The sequence below is a fragment of the Ceratotherium simum genome, chromosome 26, assembly GCF_057802395.1.
Source record: "Ceratotherium simum simum isolate JZ-2026a chromosome 26, ASM5780239v1, whole genome shotgun sequence".
Taxonomy (NCBI): Eukaryota; Metazoa; Chordata; class Mammalia; order Perissodactyla; family Rhinocerotidae; genus Ceratotherium; species Ceratotherium simum.
In genome coordinates this window covers 35,799,997-35,825,957 of record NC_141925.1, presented here as the reverse complement: position 1 = coordinate 35,825,957, position 25,961 = coordinate 35,799,997, and the positions used below count along the sequence as shown (strand labels likewise).

Sequence of the window (25,961 nt, the reverse complement as noted above, 5' to 3'; positions counted from 1 at the left end):
CCTTGATCTTGGATTTCCTGGCCTCCAGAATTGTGAGAAATAAATGTTCATTGTAAGACACCCAGACTGTGGTGTTTTGTTATAGCAGCCCAAACTAACTAAGACAGTAATCGGTTCGGAGAAGTGGGGTGCTGCTGTAACAAATACCCAAAAATGCAGAAGTGGTTTTGGAACTGGGTCATGAGTAGAGACAGGAACACTTTTGAGGGGCAGGCCGGAAAAAGCTGAAATTGCCATGAAGGGACTTGTAAAGGTGATTTTGGTGTGGACTCAGCAAGAAAAGAGGACAGTTGTAGAGAAAGCCTCCATCTTCTTAGAGAATATGTAAACAATCACAAAGTGAACGTTGGTAGAAGTGTGGATGGTAAAGCCCATTCTGATGAGGTCTCAGATGGAAATGAGGAACATGTTATTGGACAATGGAGGAGAGGTGATCCTTGTCATCAAGTGGCAAAGAACTTGGCTGAATTGTGTCCCAGTGTTTTGTGGAAGGTGGGACTTGCAAGTGATGAGATTAGATATGGAGCTGAGGAGATCCCTAAGCAAAGTGTTGAAGGTGAAGCTTGGTTCCTCTGGCTGCTTATAGTAAATGCGAGAAGAGAGAAATGAATTGAAGAAGGAGTTGTTAAGCAAAAAGGAACCAGAACGTAAAGATTTGGAAAATTCTCAGCCTGTCTATACTGTGAAAAATGAGGACTTGTGTTCAGAGGAGAACATCAAGGGTGCGGCTGACCGTTTCATAAGGAGATTAGTGTGGGTGTGAACCATGGACCTAATCAGCCGTCTCAGCTGAAGCCAGGAACAGAAATGGGATGAACCCAGACTGGGTGGAATGAAGGAAGGCTGCACACATGTGCTGTTTCTCAAGAAAAGGGAAGAACGATGACGAAGGCAGTTTAGAATCATCAGGGCTGGGCCGGCCCTGTGGCTTAGCGGTTAAGTGCGTGCTCTCTGATGCTGGCGGCCCGGGTTCGGATCCCGGGCGCACACCGACACACCGCTTCTCCGGCCACGCTGAGGCCGTGTCCCACATACAGCAACTAGAAGGATGTGCAACTATGACATACAACTATCTACTGGGGCTTTGGGGTGAAAATAAATAAATAAATCTTTAAAAAAAAAAGAATCATCAGGGCTGCCGCTCGCCCCAGGCCCAGGGGGCAGGGCTGGTTCCTTCTCAGTTTCAAAGGGTGGGGTCGCCGCTCTGGTTTTGCTGGCCAGGATGCCCCTGCTCAGTGCGTCGGGCGGGGCGACCTGCTGAGCTGTGGGGGTGATGCCGTCACCCCAGGGGGCCTGGAGAGCAGAGCCTCGGACCAGAGGATTATTCTCGAGCCTTAAGATCTCAAGGGATGTGCCTTGCTAAATTCTGAGCGTGCTTGGAATCTGACACCCTTTCCTTCGTTCGGACTTCTCCCTTTTGGAATGGGAATGTCTGGCCTATGCCTGTCCCACCGCTGTATTTTGGAAGCACATAATTTATCTGGTTTCACAGGTTCACAGCAGGAGAGGAATTTTGCCTCAGGATGAATTGTTCCTCGAGTCTGACCCATATCTGATTTAGATGTTATTGAGATGAGACTTTGGGATTTTAGACTTCAGAGTTGATGCCGGAGTGAGTTAAGACTCTTAGGGCCATTGGGATGGGATGAACCTGTTTTGCCCGTGAGAAGGACATGAATTTGAGGGACCAGCCGTGGAATGCTATGGACTGAATGTTTGTGTTCACCTAAAATCCATATGTTGAAGCCCCAACTCCCAGTGTGATGGTATTTGGAGGTGGGGCCTTTGGGAGGTAATTAGGGTTAGATTATGTCATGAGGGTGGGGCCCTCATGATGGGATTAATGCCCTTGTAAAAAAGAGGAAGAGACCCTAGATCCCTCTCTCTCCTCCATGTGAGGACACAGCAACAAGGCAGCCATCTGCAAACCAGGAGGAGAGCTCTCACCAGACACTGAATCTGCCAGCACCTTGATCTTGGACTTCTCACCCTCCAGAACTATGAGAAATAAATGTTTCTTGTTTAAGCCACCCAGTCTATGCTATTTTGTTATAGCAGCACAAAATGACTAAGACACCATCCATTCATCTCTCCGTTCCTCCATCTTCCATCCATCCCAACATCCCCCGTCCCCAATCCATCCATCCATCCATCTATCCATCCATCCATCCATCCATCCATCTGTCCATCCAGACATCTATCTATCTATCTGCTTATTTGTCTATGAAGCTCTTTCCTGTCTCTCCTGTCTATTTAACTACTCACCTACTCATCCTCTAGTTCTGCAGTCAATAAATTGGAAACATATCGGAAAATATGGCCGTTGTCCTGTGGGCAGTGGGAGAACCAATGAAAAAACTTAACTGATCATGCAAAGTTGAAAATAAAGTAATTAGTTTAAACTTTTCATGATCAATGAAAATTTCAAATTGTGGGATCTGTAAAGCCGAGGTACATCGATGATGTCTCCAGGGAATTGTGGGCATAAGCACGAGGTTCCCCTGCTGCCAAAAAGCTCTTTCTGCCCTACAATAGTTGAGTCCCGATGTTTTCCTCCAGCTACTTTCTTTATTCTGGATAGCCCTGTGCTGAGGTAAAGGTCAGGGTTCCTAGGGAACGAGGGGAGAATGAGTGCTGGGAGATGACTGTGTTCCTGCCACACAGGGAATGCCGGAACGTTGGGATACTTAAACTGGTGTTGCCCCATAACTCCCTACTCCTTCCCCAGCTCCCTCTCCAGACTAGTGGGCTCCCTCCCAGCCCCTGAGCACCCCTCCTCCTTCCTGCCAGCAGGCTTTTCCTGAAGCCCTCCTAGCCTCCAGAAGTTTCCTCTCCTGTCTTGAGTGCATCTGACAATCGTGTCTCTGGAATCTCACTTTCCTTCTAAGAGCCTTTTCTCCTGGCAACAGCCACATCCTGGCAGAGGACTGGCCTTCTGCTGTTTAAATCTTTATATTATAAAAGCATTAGCATAATGACAGTAAGAGGATTTCCCCCAACTTTTTATTTTGAAAAATTTCAAACATATATGGAAAAATTGCAAGAAATGGTCAATGAACACCCAAATGCCATTCACTTAGAGTCACCGGATATTAACATTTTGCAATCTCGGCTTTATCACTTTCTCTTGCTTTTGAACCTTTCGAGGATAAGTTGCAGACATCTGGACGTTTCATCCTTAAACACGTCAGCACGTATGTCCTAAAGGAGGGACCTTCTCCCACATAACCACAACACACCATCACTCCCGGGAACTCAGCACTTGTTACAATACTGTGATCTAATGTGCAGTCCACTTTATCTTCCCTCAATGCCCTTAAAAGAATTTTTAAGAAGAAGAACGTCATCAAAAATGAATCCCACCACCTCACCGCAAAAATATGTATTTCGTTTTTGTGCATTTCCATGTCTTCTTCCATCTGCACACGTCTTTTGACCTTATTATAATCATAATGAATTGTATATTCTCTTTTTCACTTAATATTATATGGCAAACATTTCTCACGTCATTATACAATTTAAAAACTTATTTTTAGTTACACAAGTAAAACTTGAATGTAATCTCATGAAAATTCACACAATAGGTCAATTGAAAGTCTCCTTTGATCTCCTGCCCAATCCTAAGAATTATAAATGAGGGGGGCAAATTTGTCTGTGACCAGCACCCCCAAGTCCATCCATCTCTCCTTTTTTTTTCAGGCCTCTTTTGGTGCATTTACTACGGATCTCTTGTTCAATGTTGCTGTTTTTGTCCGGCTCTGTTACTTTTAGTCATAAGGCCAGTTAGCATCTCTGGCTTTTAATGCCTCAGTGCTTCTCAGCCTTGGCTGCCCATCGAAGTCGCCCAGGAACTTCAGAAATACTGACGCCGGGTCCCAGCCCCAGACAGAACAGTTTCCTTGATCTGGGTGGAGCCTGGGCACTGGCACATGTGAAAGCTTCCCAGGTGATTCTTTTTCTTCGCATTTTTCAAAAAATGAGGTGAAATTGACATAGCATACAATTAACCATTTTTAAGTGAACAATTCAGTGGCATTTAGTATATTGACAGTGTTGCATGACCACCATCTCTATCTGGTTCCAAAACATTTCCATCACCCCAAAAGGAGACCCCTCACCCATGAAGCAGTTGCCCCCCACCCCCAGCCCCAGGCAACCACTAATCTGCTCTCTGTCTCTATGGATTTGCCAATTCTGGATATTTCCTACAAATGGAACCATACAATATGTGACCTTCTGTGTCTGGCTTCTGTCACTGAGCATCATGTGTTTGCGGCTTATCCGCACTGGAGCAGGTATCAGAATGTCATTCCTTTCTATGGCTGAATAATGTCCTATTGTGTGGACGGACCACGTTTTGTTTATTCCTCCATCCATGTGCAGCCAAGATTGAGAATCACTGGCCTAACCCCTTGTAGCCTCATCTTCACATTGGACTAATAGTGTCTTCTTTTCGAGGACGCTGTGGGCTTTAAATGGGACGCTCTATGTGAAGTCCTTGGATGGGTCAAGCACCAGTGAGAAGACAGTGCCTGGGTTCTTTGGGGGAGCTCTCCAGGGAGAGGTGGAAAGAACGCTCATGCTTGGAGCACTGCTGTGTGTCAGGCACCCCCGTGTGGGCTCTTGAGCTGTATTATCTCATGGTACCTGTGGGCTAGGAAATATTATCTCCTCTTATCCACAAGGAAGCTGCAGCCCAGAGACGTTAAGTAATCTCTCCTAGGTCACACAGCACCTAAGTGACTAAGTAGGGGTTTTCCACCCAGCTGTGCCTAGCTCCAAAGCCCCTGCTCCCTCCAGTTCAGGATGGAAATTCAACCTTCTGTCCTGCCTCCCTGCGAGCATCTGGCTCTGGATCCTGGCTCAGTTTGAGACCCCTCCACGTGGCGTTGCCCTCCCTGCCCCCATCAGATGCCGTGGCCATGTGGTCACCCAAGCAGCAGGGGCTGGCCACAGAATGGGGATTCTGTTCTCCAGAGGGGAGACAGAAAGGCCCATTTCCCTCCTTTAGTTTAACCAGCGACGACCTGCGAGAAATGTCAACTCTTTTAAGAGTCATTTCCCACAGTCTTGAAGGCTGCCTATCTGACTGCCAGCTCTGTTCTAGAACATTCTAAAATGTATGTATGCGTTTCATCTATTAAAAATGACTCCATTGTCCCTCTACGAGGGAATGGATAAACAGGCTGTTATGTGTCCAGACAATGGAATAGTTCTCAACAATAGAAAGGAAAGATCCCTTGATACATACAACAGCGAGGACAAATCTCACATGCATTGCGCTGAGTGAAATAAGCCAAACTCAAAAGGCTGTACAGAAAAAAAAAAAAAAAAGGAAAAGGGGATGGAAAGGTTGAGAATAATTGCCAAGATTGCTACTGTTACATTTAGGAGGGTCTGTTTTCTTCTTGTATAAGACAAGTTTGTCTTAGAAACATTTTAAATAGAAAATCAGTAATTCCCTGTTTGGCATTCAAAGCGCAGTTTCTTTTCACGTAAGAACGCCCTTTGACTTTATACAGTAAGTTCTCTTCAGGATTCCTGTAAGACTCTGTTTATGGGACATACTGGATGAGGCAGAGCTGTAGGGACAGAGAGCAGAGCAGCGGTTCCTGGGCTGGGGAGAGGGATGGGGTACCCAGGGGCATGAGGGCGTCTTGGGGGGATGATGGATCTGTCATTTATCTTGATTGTGGTGATGCTTACACGACTCTCTTCATTTGCCAAAATCATAAAACTGTGTAGCAAAAAAGGAAATTTTACTGTATGTAAGTTAAAAGGTAACAGAAAACATAAATGAAACAATTAATTCATTGTCCTCTTAAAATGCCTGCCTGGAGGTTTATGAAGAAAGGAATGAGGCCCCAAGGAGTTAAAGAAAAAGGTCTCGGTTCTGGAGGGTTGTGGGAACTCTCTTTTTTGGTCAGGCGTCTGGCCCTGGCCCCAGCCCGTCTCCTGGCCTCTCTTTCTCTCTGCCTGCCTTTCTCCCTCTGGCAGTCAATGGCTGAGCTCGGGTGGGAGACAAGGAAAGTTTTGTGGGACTCAGAAATAAATGAATAACTGCCTGGCCTGGGTCACCATAGCAACTGTGACGTCACCCTCAAACCCGGGGGGCTGGCACCATGGGTGGCTTGTGGGAGTTTGTTAAAGGAGCAGAGGGAGCGAGGGCAGCCAGGCCATGCCTGGTGACAGGTGGAGGAGAGCTCCCTCGGTCGGTGACTTGGTTTCCCACCTTGGAGAAAGGCGTGAGCCGCGTGCCCAGCCCAGTTGGAGGGAGTATAAATTGGCACAGCCTTCCTGAGGGCTTTTGGGCAGAATCTATCAAAAGGAACGCGGTGTGCACCTGTGTTCTTGCCTCTAGGGCTGCAGGAACAAGTGACTGCACAGTGGGTGGCTGAGAACAACAGAAATATCTAAGATCAAGGTGTCAGCATGGGTGGTTCCTTCTGGAAGCTCTGAGGGAGAGTCTGCCCCGGGCCTCTCTCCCAGCTTCTGGTGATTTCCGGGAGCCTCGGTGTTCCTTGGCTTGTGGGTACATCACTCCAGTCTCTGCCTCCGTCTCCACATAGCCTGCTACGCTCTCGTGTCTTGCCTTTTCTAAGGACACCAGTCATGTCAGATTAGGGGCTCACCCCGCTCCAGTAGGACCTCATCTTGACTAATTGCATCTGCAATAACTCTGTTTCCATATAAGGTCACATTCGGAAGTACTAGGGATTAAGAGTTCAACATAGGCATTTTGGGGGGACACAATTCCACTCATAACACTATTTTTGTTGTTATTACATATAACTTAGTAAGCTGGTCTCAGCCGCTGACAACTTCCTCTGGGGCCACCCATGAAAGTGGGCTGATGGCCTGGTTGTTTTGGGCTCCTGGAGAGGCTGTGCTTCCGTGGGGTCTCCACCTCCAGAGGCAGGTCCTCCATTTTCTCTGAGACTCTAAGCCCAGTGTTTAATCTGCCCCTGTGTGGGTGCTCAGACCCTGTGGGAGATGGAGCGCTGATGTCTCAACTCAGAAGCCCGGCTCTGGGACTTGCTGATGGGGGGTCTTAGTTTTCTCATCTGTCTAATGGGCTCAGCATGACGCTGGCCCTGTCACTGGTGGAGTGACTGCTGGATGCAGGCAGAGAGCAGCTGTCAGAGCAGGTGAGGGGGAGCAGACTTGGACCCCCAGACTCTCCAGGTGGCGAGGGGCCAGTGTAGGAAAATCAGACCCCAGGAGTCCCAGGGGAGTGGCAGTGTCACCTGGCAGACGTCCCCACTCTCAGCCTTCACTCCTTCCTGCCCTGACACACCAGGCTGCTTGCAGAGTGCCCTGTGCCCTCCTGTCTGTTCGTGCCGATCTCTGTGCCACGAGCACCCTCTCCTCTCCTGCCTTCCTTTCACCTGGTGAACTCCTCATTTATTCCTTCAACATCTGTTTGCCGGGTGCCTGCTATGGTGCCAGGTGCTACGCCGGGCCCCCAGGCATCGTGGTCAGCTTGCGCCCTGGGAGCCTACAGACTCAGCACGGACCTCACCCCTCTCAGAAGCCTTCCCTCTGACCTTTGTCGTTCCTCTGAACTCCGAGAGTACCCACCACCCCCCAGCGCATGGCAGGTGCTCAGCAAATGTTCCCTGAAAGGATGAGAGCGCTCACCACACCGTCTTGGAATTTCTGCTCGGATCCGATGCCTTCTGGACTGTGAGCTCCTTGAGGGCAAGGCTGGGTCATCCCATCCCTCTGTCCCCAGTGCTGAGTGTTGAGCCAGTATACACAAGGTGTTTAACAAATGCTCTATGAACTGTACTGGGATGGATCCAGCATATAGAAGGTGCTCAATAAATGTTCTGTGAAGTTTACTAGCATGGATTCAACACACAGAAAGTACTCAATAAATGCTCTGTGATCTGTACTGGCGTGGTGCAAGCATACAGAAAACGCTCAATAAATTCTTGGTAAACTGTACTAGCATGACACGAGCATACAGAAGGTGCTCAGTGGATGCTCAATGAACTGCACCTAGCATGAACCCAGCACACAGAAGGTGCTTAATAAATGCTCTGTGAACTGTACTCCATCGAGCCCTTTGTTTTGAACCATACACTCATTTCTCAATTTTGTGGGTCTTCATAGTAGTAATTGGGATCTCGGGGTGGGGGGGGAGTCTTTGGTGTTTCAGTGGAGTTTAACCCCCCCTGGTGGATGAAGCTTGGCAAAGTCCGAGGTGAACTGTCCACTTGCCTGATGCCGAGCCTGTGTGGGCCGAGGAGGTGGCCCCTGCTGAGCTGGTCCCACTTGCAGCTGTCGGGGGAAGAGGGAGAATCTCTCTCTGCCCTTTTCCTTAAGGTTCTTATGGCTGGCCAAATAATTAACAAGACAGGTTAGCAGGAGAAAATAATACCAAGTTTAATAACATGTATACATGGGAGAAACTCAGAAATGAGCAACTCGCCCCTCTGTCTAAGCTGCTTGCTTAATTATTGCAGCTAAAGGCGAGGAACATGTTGGGGGTGGGTAATGGCCTGGGACTTCAGAGGGCAGGAGGACAATTCTTTTCAGGGTCATCTATAGATAATGTGGTCAGGGAGAGACAGAGTTTTTGATAAAAGAGGCTTGGTGCCTTTCCCATTGTAACCTCTATCCTACATTATCTTTACAGCCATCATGATAACAACTCTTTCTTGAAACAGATCTTTTGTTTTAAATTCTTTAGGCAGTTTGGGAGGGGAAACTCAAATATTCTTCCTGAGTTCTCTGAGTCCTTATTGTCTTCAGCTCGAAATAATCCACATACCAGAGTGGTGCTTCCTGGGGCAGCTTGCCCTGAGCACCATCACAGCCCCAAGAGCCAGGTGCATGCAGATCTCGCCTGAAGCTCTTGGACGCCGCCTTCCCAGCCCCACCAGGCTTACCTTCCCAGACTGACCTCAATACACCTGCATGGTCATGCCAGCCAGGCCTGGCCGAGTCCCGGACCACCCGGGGGATGTGGCTTCCCAACCTCTGTGCCGTAGCTTCCCCTCCGTAAAACGGGCGTGGTGAGAGCTCCATGTGCTTGTGGATCTCCAGTTTGGATCAAAGGAGAGACAGGAGGGGCTGAGGCTTGGAAGATTCCCAAAAGACACCAGAACATCAGGAACGTTTATTGTTAAGATAAAATCACCTGGCAATTCCGTGTGTGAATCTGCGCCCAGCAGAAATGAGTGCAGATGTTCACCAAAGATGTGCACTCGAATTCTCATAAACAGAGTTCCCCATAATAGCCCCGAACTGGAAGGTCCACCTGCAGTAGGTTGGATACATAAGTGGTGGTACATTCACCCAGGGGAGTACTATACCGCCATAAAGACTACCAATCGCTGCCTCCAACAACATGGATGGATCTCAGCAAAGTCACATTGAGCCAAAGAAGCCAGACCCAGAGTGTTTGTGCGGTGTGACCTCGCTGTCAGGAAGTTCAAGAGCAGGCCAAACCAGTGTACAAGGAGTGTCAGAGGGTGGTGTCTTTGGGGAAGACACCCCCGGGAGGAGGCGTAAGGGCACTTTCTGGGGGCGGGAAATGAGCTGCGGCTCCTCCTGGGTGGTGGTGATGTGGGCGTGTGCGCATGTAAGAATTCATGAAGCTGTGCCCTCGGGGAGCTGTACTGTATGTATGTTATTTGTAAAGAAAAAACAGGAACTGAAGAGAAAGCTGCAGCCCAGTATTTAGCAAAGTTTTGTAACAAACACCACATTGGGGATTAGACACAAAATATTGGATAGTCCAAAAAAAATGTAATAGAAAGAGAGAGAGAGGGAGGGAGAGAGAAGGAGGGATGGCAGAGAGAGAGGAGAGGGAGGGGAGGAGGGAAGAGGGAGGGGGAGGAGGAGACAGAGAGGGGAGGAGGGGAAGAAGGGGAGGGCGAGGAGGGGAGAGGAAGGTAAGGATTGGGGGGACCCTCTCTTTCCACCAGTAGGGGCCGAGGTCTTCAGGCCTCCTGGGAATTCTGTGACCACAGCTGCTCCCAGCTTCCCAGCTGAGCTTCTGGAATTGTGCCTCTCCTTCCAGGTTCATGAACCACCGAGTCCCCGCCCACAAGAGGTACCAGCCCACGGAGTACGAACATGCCGCCAACTGTGCCACCCATGCTGTGAGTCGGCTTGTGGGGGGCTGAGAGCTGAGAGGGGGACACTTCCAGATACTGGGGGGAGGCAGCCTCTCCACCCTTGGAGAGATTTGACATCTCCATTCTGCGGGTCTCCATCCCATGGCTATGTCTCAGGTGGGCTGTCCTCAAGTCTTCCGCGGCCCTTGGAAGAGTGAGTGGGATCTCGAGGGAAGGCCGTTTGGGTACATTGGATTGTGGTCCTGAGCCTGCCTCTCTTTTCCTCTAAGAACCTTCCTAGTCCTTGGTATAGCATCCAGACTCGGTAGCAAGCTCCCAGCCAGGTCTCGATTCATATATCAGCCCACTTCCAGTGCCACAGTCTTCCCCCAGGCTCCAGCACCTGAACACGCTGTTCCCTAAATAGAAGGCATACCTCCATGCCTTTGTACATGCTGTTCCCTCTGCCTGGACTACTTGCCCTCTCCACCCCAGCCTTGCCTAATAAATCCTTCACTGGGCAGTGGTCCTTGAACCTTTGGTGCCTGGACCCCCTTGAGGATCTAATGAAAGGTCTAGACCTACGGTGTTCAGTTCAGTAGCCACTGGCCCCATGTAGCTCGTCTGAACTGAGATGTGCTCTGAGTGTAAAATACACACCAGCTTTGAAGACTTAGCATGAAAAGGGAATGTAAAATGTCTCCTTAATACTTTTTAAATATTAGTTACATGTTGAAATCATAATGTTTTGGATATATTGGGCGAAACAAAATATATTATTAAAATTAACTTCACCTATATATTCTTCTTTTTCCACATGTGGCTACTAGAAAATCTAAAATTACCTGTGTGACTCAAGTTATAGTTCTTTGGGCTGGTGCTGTGTAGACCCTCTCTCCAGAAAAAGTGCTCCCCACACACAGAATTGGGCAGATATTTTCAGGGACCCCCTGCCTGCAGTGCTTTGGAGAGTTCTGAGACCTCTCACAGGAAATGATGGATAAACCATGATTGAAGAGTGAGGGGTTTTCAAGTAGACATGGTGGGGAGGGACGTTTTCTTCAGAGGGACCCACGTGTGCGACAACGCAGAGACGTGAAGCAGCATGGCATGCTTGGGGGACCCCAAGACTGGGGTATCAATGGCCTCAGAGTAACCAGTGATGCTCCTCGAAGTCGGGGGGTGTTGACTTCCTGTTTTACCACTACACTCTCTAGTGCTGTGCTTTTCAATATGGTAGCCACTGGCTTCCTGTGACTGTTGATATTGAAATTGAAATCAATTAAAATGAAATAACATTTAAAATTCAGTGGCACAAGTCACGTTTCAAGTGTGGAGTAGCCACTCAAGTGCTCATGTGCCTAGTGGCTCCCGTATTTGACAGTGCAGGTCTAGAACATTTCCACCATGTCGGGAAGTTCTGTTGGACAGTGTAGGTCTAGAATGTTTTCATCATCAGGGAAAGTTCTGTTGGACAGCTCAGGTCTATACCATTTCCACCATCACAGGAAGTTCTGTTGGATGGTGCAGGTGTCAAACATTTCCACCGTTAAAGGAAGTTCTGCTGGACAACGTGGGTCTAGAACATTTCCACCACTGAGGGAAGTTCTGTCAGACAGTGCAGATCTAGAATATTTCCACCATCGTGGGAAGTTCTGTTGGACAGTGCAGGTCTAGAATATTTCCACCATCGTGGGAAGTTCTGTTGGACAGTGCAGGTCTAGAAAATTTCCACCATCGTGGGAAGTTCTGTTGGACAGTGAAGGTCTAGAACATTTCCGCCATTGAGGGAAGTTCTGTTGGATAGTGCAGATCTAGAACATTTCCACCATTGTGGGAAGTTCTGTTGGATAGTGCAGATCTAGAACATTTCCACCATTGTGGGAAGTTCTGTTGGACAGTGAAGGTCTAGAACATTTCCACCATTGAGGGAAGTTCTGTCAGAGAGTGCAGATCTAGAACATTTCCACCATCATGGGAAGTTCTGTTGGACAGTGAAGGTCTAGAATATTTCCACCATCGTGGGAAGTTCTGTTGGACAGTGAAGGTCTAGAACATTTCCACCATTGAGGAAAGTCCTGTCAGACAGTGCAGATCTAGAACGTTTCCACCATCGTGGGAAGTTCTGTTGGACAGCGCGGGTCTGGAGAAAAGGGCGGGAGGTGTGCTCAGGGTTGCTCAGGGGCTCTGTACGTCCCTGAATCCTGCACCAAAGGCTGGCCTTGCAGCCCCTGTCCCCACCCTGCTTCCAGCTCTGGATCATTCCCAGCATCCTTGGCAGCTCCAACCTCTACTTCCTGTCGGACGATGACTGGGAGACCATTTCTGCCTGGATCTACGGCCTTGGCCTCTGTGGGCTATTTGTGGTGTCTACTGTGTTCCACACGATCTCCTGGAAGAAGAGCCACCTCAGGTACCTGCTCCAGACCATGGGAGGGGGGCGCGTGCCGGGCAAGGTGTCCGGGGGCCGGGACCCACAGCAGGCCGAGGGCTGAGGCAGGACGTGGAGTTGGCCTCAGGGCATGCTTGGCTAAGTTAGGAGGGGCCCAGGGTGGATGACCCCTGTGCTGTCTTTGCCTTGGGCCGGTCAGGGTTGAGTCCCACCTGGGCAGACCACCTCACCCACACGGGCCTCTTTTGCTCACCTCTGAGAGGCCCAAAAAGCAAGCGCCTAGCTCCCAGGGCTGTTTTGAGGGAGCATCATTACCATCATCATAATCACACTCTGCCAGATTTCCCTGGGTTCTGGGCACTCTACAGATGTCCCTCCTCATCTTTTCAAGAACTCTGCAGTGTAGGCATTAGAATCCCTGATTTTAATTTTGATTTGTTTTGTTTTTAATTTTTAAAAAATTGTGGTAAATACACGTAACACGAAATTTACTGTCTTACCCGTTTTTAAGTGTCCAGTTCAGGGGCATCAAGGACATTCATGTTCTTGTGCAACCATCACCATCATCCATCTCCAGAGCTGGTTCATCTTCCCAAAGTGAAACTCTGTCCCCATTAAACACTAACCCCCCATTCCCCTCCCTCAGACCCTGGCACCCACCATTCTGCTTTCTCTCTCTAGGAATCTGACTATTCTAGGTACTTCATCTCAGTGGAATCATACAGTATTTGTCTTTTCATGACTGGCTTCTTTCACTTAGCATAATATTCTCCAGGTTTATCCATGTTGGAGCGTGTGTCAGAACTTCATTCCCTTTTCAGGGATGAATAATATTCTATTGCATATATGGACCGCATTTTGTTCATTCATCCATCAGTGAACACTTGGGTTGCTTCCACCATTTGTGCTGGCTTCTTTCACTGAGCACGCTGTCCCAGGGCTCTTCGCTTGGCAGTGTGTTAAGTGCCTATTTTGTGGATGACCACACTGAAGCTCGGAAGGTGGTGGGCCTTGCTCAAGGTCGCATAGCTGGTTGTGTCCAAGCCAGAGCTGATTCCAGGAGTCCAGGGCCCCCATAAAACAAGGGGACACTCTAGCCCATGGCAGCAGCCGCAGTGACCACTCATCCCCATGTCAGTGCGTCCCTGCCCCCAGAAGCCCCATGACTCTGCTGTGTCCCGCGCCTCCCTGTCTCCACTCTTCCCCTCTCTGTGGGTCCTTGTCGAGCACCACTGTATGAGCTTCCTGTGGTTGCTGTAACAAATTACCACAACTGGGTGGTGTGAACAACAGAATTTATTTTCTCATAGTTTAGGAGGCAAGAAGCCCAGGATCAAGGTGTCAGTGGGCCATGCTCCCTCCAAAGTCTCTAGGGAAGTCTCCTTCCTCGCCTCTTCCAGCTTCTGGTGGCTCCCAATAGTTGTTGGCTTGTGGCTGCATTGCTCCAGTCTCTGCCTCTGTCTTCACACGGCCTTCCTGCCTGTGTGTCTCTGTGTCCGAATCTCCCTCTCCTTTTTCTTCTGAAGACACCAGTCACTGGGTTTAAGGCCCACTTACCAGTGGTGTGACTATGCTGCCCTTTGGTGTCCTCGTCTGTGACATGGTGGATGAAAATAATGGTACCTACCTCTTAGGTGGGATTGAAGAGTTAATGCTCATAAAGAGCTTAGAACAGTGCTCTGATTATAGTGTGTATAGTGCTCTATACGTCAGCTGTTTCTATTACTTTTATTTCTAGGAAGAATGCAGTTAAACCATACGTAGAATCACTGGTCAAATTTATTGAGGGCTGTAGTTTGCTCGACAGAATCACAGTTTGTATCAGTTATCTATTGCTGCATAACAAATTACCCTAAATCATAGTGGTTTAAAGTAACAATAAACCCCGATTATCTCTCAAAGTTTCAGAGAGTCAGGAATTCGGGAGCTTAGCTGTGTGGTTCTGGTTCACGGTCTCTGATGTGGTCAAGATGCTGGCAGGGGCTGCCGCCATCTGAAGGCTTGACTGGGGCTGCAGAAGCCACTTCCAAGGTGGCTCCCTCATGTGGCTGGCCAGTTGGTGCTGGATGTTTGGGGGCTGCTCAGTCCTTCCCACGTGGACCTCTCCACAGCCACATGGTGGCTTGTTGCCCCCAAAGTTAGTGATCCAAGAGAGCAAGGCAGAGGCTGTAATATCTTTCATGACCCAGCCTCAGAAAGCACACACCATCATTTCTGCAACCTCCTGTTGGCTACATGCGTTTGCCTTATTCATTGTGGGAGGGGGCTACACGCAGGTGTGAATACCAGAAAGTGGGGCTCCTTGGGCACCATTTTGGAGGCTGGCCACCACACTGGCCAAACGTATCGAGGGCTACAGTTGGCTCTTCAAGGTGAGGTCATAACAAAAGCAGCTAACATTCATTGAGCGCTTCTCGTTATGCGCTGTGCTGAGTGCTACCTCACTGATCCTCACAGCAGCCCTGTGATGGGTTGCCAATATCCTCCCCATTTTGCAGATGAGGGAACTGAGACCCAGGGAAGGTAAGGAACTTTTTCAAGGTCATAGTCCCTAAGCGGTAGGGTTGGGATTTGAACCCAGGCCTTCTGGCTCGGGAGCCTGGACCTGAACCAGAATGCCAGAACCCAGAGGGTCTTCAAGGGGCACATAGCTTTGTTTGTTTTACACCTTTTTTTAGCCACTGACTTCTTTCATCATTTGAAATCGATTGAAAAGCCCAGTGTATGAGACAGAAATGCAGAGTTGCTGTGATTAAAGTAGGGGAGGAGGCTGTCAGACCTTCACCTCTGGGGAGAGGAGGGTCCTCAGCGGGACCCCCAGGCGTCTCCATTCACCCCTAGGGTGATAGGGAGCCTAGTCTGAAAACCACTGGTCTGGTCACTCACAGATGGGGAGACTGAGGCTGGAGGGGTCGTGGCTGGACAGAGGCGAGGCAGCCGAGCCCAGGCCCCTCCCAGTGTGGGAAGGCCTGTCTGCCCGGGGCGCGGCTCTGGGGCCCTAACCGCCCTCCTCGTCCCCAGGATGGTGGAGCACTGCCTGCACATGTCCGACCGCATGGCCATCTACTTCTTCATTGCAGCCTCCTACGCGCCCTGGTGAGTACCCGTGGGCCGGACCGGGGCGGGCTGTTCCTTCGCTTTTCTTTGTTTGAATTTCTTTTTATATTTGACTGGTGAAAATGTTGACTCAACACAAAAGACTGTAGGTAAAAGACACCCTCTGCCCGTTCTCCCGCCTAGAAGCAACTTCTTAGTTCCAGTTTCTTGTGTGTCCTTCCAGAGTTATTTTATACATAAAAGAGCAAGTGTGTGTGTAAATATATGTATAAACGTGTATATACGTGTGTATACATGCACATACGTACCTATATACTTATATTTTGTGTTTATAAGTGTATATTTATATATTTGTATATTTCCTCTTTTAATACAAAAGGGAGGCTGCTGTACACGCTGTTCTGTAATTTGCTTTTGTTCTCTTGTCTCTATGGGGACATCTCTCCATATCAGTGCCTTGAAGATTTCTGCGCTCTTTTTCTTACATCAGCGTAATATTCCCTGCCCGCCCCCCGTTTGTGGATGTTTATGAGGTTGGGACACCCCTTCCTTTGCTGTAACAACAGCACCGCAGTGAATGTCCTTGTGTGGGTGTCATTTGGCACACGTGCGTGGAGTGTGGCTTGAATCAGATGAAATTGCTCAGAGGCCACCCTTCTCGACTACAGACACAGCAGCTTCAGGTGGTCCGCCTGATCTTTGGGGGAGAAATACCAGGACTTGGTCTGCAGGGAGGTGGGGAGCCGGTCTCGGTATTTGGCGCACTGTCTCCAGATTGCCCTCCATGATTGTGCCCGTTTAAACTCCCCCAGCAGGTGACTCAGAGTTTTCGAAAGTTCTGGAATAAGGAAACGCTAAGCTTCAGGTCACATGTGGGAAGCCTGAGGAGCCTGCAGTGCCCCTGCAAGGAAGGAAGACCGTTCCGCTTACATTTGTTGACCACGTATTCCGCAGTTGCTGCTGCTGCTGGGGGTCGGGGCGCTGAGGTTCTGGTCGGTGTGGGGGATCTGTGACAGGACAGCGATGGACAGTGAGACGGGCCTGTGTGCAGCCATGGGAGCTCAGAGGAGGCACTGCCCTGGCATGGAGGCTTCAGGAGGGCTTCCTGGAGGAGGTGTGCCACTCGGAGACTCTGCATGTTTGGCCTCTGCACGAGGAGTAAGGAGCCACAGAAAGCTTTATTATTCCATTTTACCTAGGGAATTTCTATTTTTGGCTGTCATAAATGGGCATTCTCTCATTATTTCAGCTAATAAATGGGTTTTGTGTGTATATACGAAGGCTGTTGCTTTTGAACACATTTTATTGAGGCGTACTGCACCTGGAGAACAGGCACCGTTGTGTGTACATCTCGGCGCATTTTCACACTGCAGCCAGCATCCTGATGGAGGAACAGAACACGTCCAGCCCCTCGGCCCCCTCTCCTGTCACCATCCCCCTGAGGGAACCACAGTCTTGACGTCTGTCATCATACGATAGTTTTGCCTGATTTCTTAGTTCACATTAAGGGCATCATCATTCTTTCTGATCTTGCCTCCTTCACGCAACATAACGTCTGGTGAGACTCACGGAGTCATTGTGCAGGAGTCGTCCATCCTTTCCCCTTGCTGGACACTGTCCTGGGGGAGTACACGCAGGTATCCATGCTCCGGTGGCAGGCATTGGCGTGGTTTCCAGTCCTCTGGCCACTCCTGTACAGGTGTGGCGGTGGACGGAGTACAATGGGAGGCTGTCGGGTCTACACTTAGCAGTGGATGGGGGTTAGAAGCAGGATGTTGACGTGGTTTTATTTTGTGGGCTGAAGGGTGGCTGCCTTGGGAGCAGGGATTTGCAGAGGAGGCAGGTGCAAGGACCTGGGAGAGACATGGTGGTGGCCTGGACCCCTGTCGTGGCCGTGGAGGTTGAGGGGAGTGGATGGATGGATTGAAAAGGTATTTACAGGGAACCGAGTGGCCTGACTGACTGCAGCTTGGGGGAGAGGTAAGAGGGGGAGTCCAGGGTTTCTGGGGCTGGCTTTCCTCGGGAATTGGCCCCACTGCTTCTGCCTGGAGACATCGTCAGACGCAGCCCCATGGCCATCCAGGCTTCGAGGGAGGAGGGGACCTGCTTCTCTCCTGAAAACCCGTATGCTTCTGGCTGTCAGATGCCAGGTGAGCAGGCATATGGAGACTTCTAGCATAAGCGTAGGGTTTAGCCCACGGCTGGGATCCCACCTCATTGGATAGGGCACAGCCTTGGCGCACTGGATGGCAGAGGAGTTGCTGAGGTGTCTGTGGGTGTGACTTGCCCTCTGGGGTGCCAGAGGAGGCCACCCTTGGAGAGGTGCTGAGCTTCTGTGCTCACTCTGTGCCAGGGAAGCTGCTGATTGCTGGGTGCTCCTGGAACCAGTAGTTGGAGAGGCCCCTCTGCAGGAAACTAGAGCATTTTTGTGCAGTTCAGTTGTGCAGACAGCTGCACAGGAGGAAGGTCAGTCAGCTTGCTGGACAGGAATCTTCACGGGGGGCCCCAGTGTGCATGTGTGTGGGGCTGAGGAGAGGGTGCAGGAACAGCTCCCCGGCTGGGACCCAGGCCTGCGCTGTCCAGGGCCGTGGCTGTGCTGCTGTTACCTAAGTCAACAGCTAGAGAAAACACGCTGAGGCCAAATGCTGGCAAAAGCTGCGCCCTGCAGGCACCTCACCTGGAGAAACTGCCTGGGCCAGCAGTGGAGAGAAAAAGCCCCCTCTCCAGTCTCCAGGAGCCTGGTAAGAGAGAACCGCAGGAACCAGGAAGAAAGAGTCTTTCCTTGTGCAAAGTCTCTCCATCACCCTCTACTGACAAAACTTAAATTGTACCTGCTGCAATGGAAGAATATTTACGAGGCCCGTCTCTATTACCACGGAGCAGGCAAAAAGAGTAACTTTGGAGCTGAGAGGCAATAAATTGATAACCAGCACAGATGGATACCACCCTTATTTCCCCTTCCCCTTTTGGTGGCCATTTGAGTGGTTTTCAGGCTTTTCCCATTGGGACCGATGCTCTGATGAATGTCCTTGTCTGTGTCCCTACGTGCATACGGAATGGTCTTTGGCTGGCGCCTGGACCTGGAATGACTGGGTCACTGGATATGCGCACTTCAAAGTTCGGTAGATTGCAACAGATTGCCCTCCGACAGGCTTTACTCGTTTACACTCCTAACACTTTCAGATGTTCTTTCCCTTTATGCTTGGACGTGATCAGTTTTGCTAATTTTCCCCTAATAATTGCTTATTATTTCAGTTCTTTTTCTCCATGCATCTTCTTTTGAGAGCCCATGTTTCATCTGTGGAGCCACAGGGGACAGGGCTTCTCTGGGGTCAGTTTTCCTGTGATGGGCCGGCCATTTGAGGGCTAGGTCCCAGTGGGCTCCCCTCAGGCCGTGCCCTTGGCTCTCTCTCCCAGGCTGAACCTCCGGGAGCTGGGCCCCTGGGCCTCCCACATGCGCTGGCTGGTGTGGATCATGGCCTCTGTCGGCACCATCTATGTCTTCTTCTTCCATGAGCGGTAAGCCAGGGCTGGGGGCTCAGGGGGACGGGGTGCCCCTTGATGCTGCAGAGATGAGGCCCCAGGATGACCCCAGAAGCATGAGAGCACAGCTCCACCTGGCATCCTAGTTTTCAGGCCTGTAGATGGCCACCAGGTTGACAGCCCAGGGGGTCAATCTGAAGAGTTTTTGAAAAAGATCTTGTAGGTTCCTAGACCCACTGAACTGTGTCACATGTTACAGCCTTCCAAAGCTGTGTTAGCAGATAAGGGGGAGAGGCTCTGAGCACTCCAGACCCCCTTCACCTCCATCCTGCTGAGTGACGGGATGGGAATAATTAAGTGGGGAAAGAAACCAAGCTTTAGAAGCAAAAGGGAATAAAAGACTCCTGGCATCTCCAGGAATGGCAAATAGGTGTCAGTTGATACAGCCTCTCAGATCTATTGAGAGTGACTGCTTGGGCCCTGCGGGAAAAGGTGCTGGGATCGAATAGTAATGTCTGCCCTGGGCTTGAGTGTGGGGAGTGCCCATACACAAGCTATACCCAGTCTTTGCATCCCTGGCACGTCATTTCATGGGTGTGGAAACCGAGTCTCAGAGAGGGAAAGAGACCTGCCCAAGGCCACCCAACTCTGCCAGCTCCTCTTGGGTGTAGCTGGGTGGAATCTGAGCCCAGGAGTGCTGGGCAGAGGACCGAGTCCCGTCTTCTCACTCTTCTGGTCAGGGTGTCCCTCCTACGCCGTCCCTCACGGGGAGGCTGTCCCGAGGCCAAGGGGGCTTGTCTTCCTGCCAGGTACAAGCTCGTGGAGCTGCTCTGCTACGTCGTCATGGGCTTTTTCCCCGCCCTCGTCATCCTCTCAATGGTAAGTCCCGCGCACCCGGCGTGGGGCCTCAAGTCTGGCTGGAGGGGACCCAGAACGACTCCCGAGATTGTCAGGTGGAACCCTTTCCTCTGGCAGACGGGGAAACTGAGGCCCCGTGGGTTAGCCTGACTTGCCTAAAGGGCAGTAGGTCAGGCAGGTTAGTCCTGAGGGCTTGGCTACCCGGCCCTCCGGCTCGCACTGTCTGCCAACCTTCAGTGGGTTCACTGCCCTCTGCGCTTCCGTTTCCCCGTCTGTTTAAGGGTTGAATAAGAAAACCCGCGGAAAGGGATTAGCACGGTGCCCAGGACACAGTAAGCGCCCGGTGCTGAATTCCGTCTACACTGATGATGTAACTGATGGTGGAGGCGGAGCCGGGCCCAGGTCTCGGACTCCTCCCCCCGGCGTTTCCTCATCTCAGCTGCTTCTTGGTACATGAAACCAAGCGCAGAAGGGGCAGCCGGGTGCGTTTCTTTCCCGCACACTGACCGAGCCCTTACGAAGTGCAGGACGCATACCCACAGGATCTTACTTCCCCATCCCAGCGTCCTTGGAGATAAATGTGACCACCCGTTTCACGAATGAGGACACTCAGGCCCTGAGAGGGGAAGCCACCGGCGGAGGACATGCAACCCCGGACCGGCTGAGCTGGGATTTGGCCCCATACCCTCTGACCGCGAGTACTGGGGTCTTTGAGCTGCTCCGCCTCGCCCTGGGGGCTGCAGAGCCTTGCAGAGAGAGGACCGAGGGCCCCGGCGGGTGGAGGGGAAGAGAAGCAGCTTGCATGGCCATGCGTGGATTACCTCTCCTCTCTGAGCCTCAGTTGCCCCATCCGTCCAATGGGCACAGTAAACTCAGCCTGCCCCTCTCCCTCGGCCAGATGACAGTTTATTATTTTAAAATTATTACTATTGGTTGGGCCGGCCCCATGGCTTAGCGGTTAAGTGCGCGCCTTCTGCTACTGGCGGCCGGGGTTCGGATGGGGCCTGGATGGCGCCTGGATGGCGGATCCAGGTTCGGATCCCAGGCGCGCACTGACACACCGCTTCTCCGGCCATGCTGAGGCCGCGTCCCACATACAGCAACTAGAAGGATGTGCAACTATGACATGCAACTGTCTACTGGGGCTTTGGGGGAAAAAATAAATAAATAAAAATTAAAATAAAATTATTACTATTGGCAGATGTTAACATTTTATGTAGTCAAATCTAACAGTTTTTTTTTTTTTTATGGGTTTTACCTTAAGTGTTACGGTTAGGAAGTTCTTCCCTTCCCCAAGTGTATATGAATATCTATCTATATTTTCTGTTTCTTTTATGGTTTAATTTTTAACTTGTTATTCTCACTGTAATTTCTTTTACATATGTATATTCTTTCTTCCCCAAATGATTAGCCAGTTATTTCATTTATCTACCATTTTTTTTTTTTAAAGATTTTATTTATTCAGTTTTTTCCCCCCAAAGCCCCAGTAGATAGTTGTATGTCATAGGTTCACATCCTTCTAGTTGCTGTACGTGGGACTCGGCCTCACGTTGGACGGAGAAGTGGTGCCTCGGGGCGCTCCCGGGATCCGAACCCGGGCCGCCAGCATCAGAGCGCGCACACTTAACCGCTAAGCCACGGAGCCGGCCCTATCTACCATTTTTAAATGCTCCTTTTATCATATGTTAGTCATATATATGTGTGGATCTGTTTCTGAGATTTCAATTCTGTTTCATCGGTTGGCCTGTTTTTATACTAGTACCAAACTGTTTCAGTTGCTGTAGCTTTAATTGCAACTTCATACTTGGCAGTGAAGTCTTACCCGTTATTTTTCCCACTCAACATTTTTCCTATGATTTGTACTCATTTTTACAGATTAGCTGTTTTCCCCAAGTTTATTTTTATTTAAATATGTATATTTAAGTTATATCTATTAAATTATATAATATCCATCAAATTATGTATTATATATATTTAATACATATATATGCATATATATAGTAAGTGTATATTTCAGTACATACTCACTGCAAAAAATGTCTCATCTGAAAATATATAGAAGAGCAGAAGTCCCCCTCCCATATTCTCCCCGATACAATGCCCCCGCTGCAACCACCATTCACAGTTTGTTGTGTATCTTTTCCATTTTTTTTCTCTTTTTTATACATTTTGAAATTTCAGTTGTACATTATTATTTGTCCGTCACCATGTGTATGTGCCCCTTTACCCCTTATGCCCACCCCTCAACCCCCTGTCCTCTCTGTACGTGTGTTTGTTTATCTTCCATATATGAGTGAAATCATTCAGTGTTTGTCTTTCTCTGTCTGGCTTATTTCACTTAACATAATACCCTCCAGGTCCATCCATGTTGTTGCAAATGGGATGATTTTGTCTTTTTTATGGCTGTGTACTATTCCATTGTGTATATAGACCACATCTTCTTTATCATTTCATCATTCAATGGGCACTTGGGTTGCTTCCACGTCTTGGCTATAGTGAATAGTGCTGCAGTGAACACAGGGGTGCATAGATCTCTTTGTATTATTGATTTCATGTTCTTTGGATAAATACCCAGTAGTGGAATAGCTGGGTTGTATGGTATTTCTATTTTTAATTTTTTGAGAACTCCATACTGTTTTCCTCCATTTTTTTTATTATGTACGGGTCTAGGTGGATATGCGACATATATTGACTTGTTTGTTTTTCTTTCACAAAAATGAGATCACGCTGTGCGTCGTGTTCTGCAGCACGCTCTTCTCGCTTAGCAGGATGTTGTGGGCACGTTTCCATGACTGTCATGTAGAGTAACACCCGCCACAAGGTTGTTGTGAGGATGGCATTAGATGAGTCACGTGAGGCCCTCAGTACAGGGCCCGGCACACAGTAAGTGCTAGGAAGTATTAGGTATTGCTGATCTTATTATGTAATTAATACTCAATTATAGTACTCCTGAGGACTGAGTGAGTAAATGATTGTACATCTGTACAATGGAACACTATGCAGCTGTTCAGAAGATGGGGGGAGATCTCCGTGTGGGAATGCAGACTGCGCTCCAAGAGACTGGTTAGTGGACAAGGAGGCTGCAGAAGGGCAGGGATGGTGTGAGCCCACTTACCCAAAATGATTAGTTCCTGTGCACGTGTACGTATATGTGAAGTGCATGTTGTAGATTGTACGTGTATAGACAGTTTCTGGAAGGATACCACAAGACACTGTTAATGGTGGTAACCTGGAGGAAGTGAATTCTTACTCCTCCATCCCTCCCGCTCTACCTGAGTCCCTTTAACCAAAAGCAACTCAAGTGTGACGAGTGCTCATCTCTGAGGGCTAGGACTACTGCTTTTTTTGTTGTTGTTTTCTCTAAATTTTTTTTACCGTGGATATGTATTACTCTTTTTTATTGTGATAAAATATACATAAAATTTACCATTTTAACCATTTTTAAGTGTCCAGTTCAGCGGCATCAAGCACATTCACATTGTCGTGCAACCATCACCACCATCCATCTCCAGAACTTTTTCATTTTCCCAAACTGAAACTCTGTCCCCATTAAACACTGACTCCTCATCCCCCTCCCCCAACCCCTGGCAGCACCATTCTGCTTTTTGTCTCTGTGAATCTGACTCCTCTAGGGACCTCATCTAAGTGGAATCATGTAGTATTTGTCCTTCTGTGACTGGCTTCTTTCACTCAGCATAATGTCCTCAAGGTTCATCCATGTAGTATGTGTCAGCATTTCCCTCCTTTTTAAGGCTGAATAATATTCCATTGTATGAGATAACATGAATAACATTTTGTTTATCGAATCATCTGTTGATGGACACTTGGGTTGCTTCCACCTTTTGGCTCTTGTGAACAGTGCTGCTGTGAACCTGGATGTACAAGTATCTGCTTGAGTCTTTGCTTTCACTTCTTTTAGGTATACCAGATGTATTAATTTTAAGAAAAGATAAAAAGCTATACAATATTCTTTGAGATTCTGTGGAAATGCGTTACATTTGAGAATTAATTTGGGGAGAATTGATGACAGTGTTGAGACGCCCCACCCGGGAATCTGGGCTGGCTTGCTGTCCACGTGTCTTTTTGTTTCGGGTGGCAGGGGAATGGCTGGGTGCTCCCGGCCCTGCTGGCTGCTCCTCTGACCTGTGCCCCACCCTTGTCCTTGCTGACAGCCCAACACCGAGGGCATCTGGGAGCTGGTGACCGGAGGGGCCTTCTACTGCTTGGGCATGGTCTTCTTCAAGAGTGACGGGAGGATTCCTTTTGCCCACGCCATCTGGCATCTCTTTGTGGCATTTGGTGCTGGTACCCACTACTATGCCATCTGGAGGTACCTCTATCTGCCCAGCACCCTGCAGGCCAAGGTGTCCAAATGAGGTGGCCCAGACTGCACAGGACGTATGGGCTTTTGGAGCAGAGCATCACGGGAAGTGTTTCTGCGAACAGAGCACAGCACCCAGGCCCGTCTGCCCGTCTGTGGGTAGACCTTTTGATGAGTCCGAGGTTACTTCTGGTGACAGCCAGACCGTCCCTTGGGTCCCAGGTGACAAAGAAAGCATTTAGCCATTTTTATAGAGGAGAAATTAACCTTGTAATGTGTTTCTATTCTAGACAGGTGTCTCCTAATACAACCGACATTAACATCTTCAGAAAAGGGAGCAGACATTATCCTGGCAAATTGGGGGAAGATGGGCCAATATGTGCTACTTATGGTCCTGAGAAATCTATCAGGGGGTCTGGCGGGTTGTTGATACCCAGCTGGCCAGGCCCTCCCTCTCTGCTACCAAAGTCCTGGCTGGGGCGTTGTCCCCTGCTCAGGGAAAGTCACCAGCTTGTAGATCAGGGATGGTGAATACCCGAGACCACAGCAGACATCACCAATCAACTGTAGCACGGCGTGGTATCGGAATTCTTCTCAAGATGGTGCTCTGGGCAGCCAGGACCAATTGCTCAGCACTCGTGAGGGCACCTCTTAGCACTTCCTGCCTGGAGTGCTCTGCGGGGATCATGGCCAGACCAGTTGAATGTCTTTACGTGGGGGAGCATGCTTATGTCCCAACACGACGCCTCCACCACCTTTCCCTTGTCCCTTTTGGGGAGCTCCTAGGTGGGCAGATGGGGGCAGTAGAGGGAGACTGAGGCGCACACCACGGGTAGCCCCTGACCTTCGGCTCCACCGTAGCTGGTCCTCAGTGCAGGGCTGAAGTGAGGGATGGGGATGGCCATGGGGAAGCTGTTACTTGGCCATTTCTTCTCATGCCGAAAAATGCAGAGAAATTATGAGAGCCATTCATTAGAGGGGCAGGCAGATCCCAGGAGCTTGCTTGCCTGCTCCAGATTTAGGGTTTGTGATGGCAGCATTCAGATGGCCCGGAGAGGCTCCTCAGATGAGCCCCAGAGGGAAGGCCTTGGCTAATTTGATAGGAATCTGGGCACAGCATCTGGGGTACCCCAGCCTCTGAAGCCCCCAGTAGCCCAACAACAAAGTTTCCAGGGGCCTGTCCTCACAGCCACCTCCCAGGGCCGGGCCAGCTGCTCTGTACCCGGCACGTGAACGTTTCCTGGGGAGAGGATCCAGGCCCAGCTCCGGGATCTGAATTGGAATCTCAGAATCTCTGGATCGAGGATCTGTCTCAAGTTAGATGGGCTTCATTCTACGACTCCCAATCAGAGTCAATGGGCGAAGACAGAATGGCTTATTCTTAGTTCTAGTACATTCCAGACTATTTCAGGGCTCTAGCATCTGGAATCCTGTGTGTCCAAGCCAGTATTAAAGCATCTGACACAGACAGGCAGGTTCTGAGCTGGGAGATGCTCTGGGGATGTTTAGTCCTCTTGCTTGTGTGTGTGTGTGTGTGTGTGTGTGCGCACACGTGTGTCTGTCTACACTGGCACTCCCAGCCCCTGGAAGCTGCCTTAGGTACTCCGGCCCTGTGGAGCTCACCAAGTATTTCCCCTCAGCTGGGGTCAGGGTTGAAGTTCAGGGGTGAGGGAGGCTGGGGAGGATCTTGCCCCTGGTTGGGGGTAGGGACACTGTGAGTTGTCCCTGCCTGGGCCTGAGGCAGGGGGAGGGGCCCGTGTGGGTTCTGGGATGCTGTTTA

The 25,961-nt window shown here is 49.7% G+C and overlaps 1 protein-coding gene across 1 annotated transcript in view; it reads left to right on the top strand.

Annotated features, from left to right (window-relative positions):
• Window positions 1–25,513, top strand: part of MMD2 (monocyte to macrophage differentiation associated 2) — a 48,107-nt gene extending 22,594 nt beyond the window's left edge. The window contains exons 3-8 of the mRNA XM_087449236.1: window positions 10,034–10,115; window positions 12,323–12,483; window positions 15,484–15,558; window positions 18,937–19,038; window positions 19,812–19,881; window positions 24,033–25,513. Coding sequence (XP_087305362.1) covers window positions 10,034–10,115; window positions 12,323–12,483; window positions 15,484–15,558; window positions 18,937–19,038; window positions 19,812–19,881; window positions 24,033–24,236 — 694 coding nt within the window. The 3' untranslated portion in view covers window positions 24,237–25,513. The remainder of the gene's footprint in view (window positions 1–10,033; window positions 10,116–12,322; window positions 12,484–15,483; window positions 15,559–18,936; window positions 19,039–19,811; window positions 19,882–24,032) is intronic.
• The last annotated feature ends 448 nt before the right edge of the window (window positions 25,514–25,961 follow it).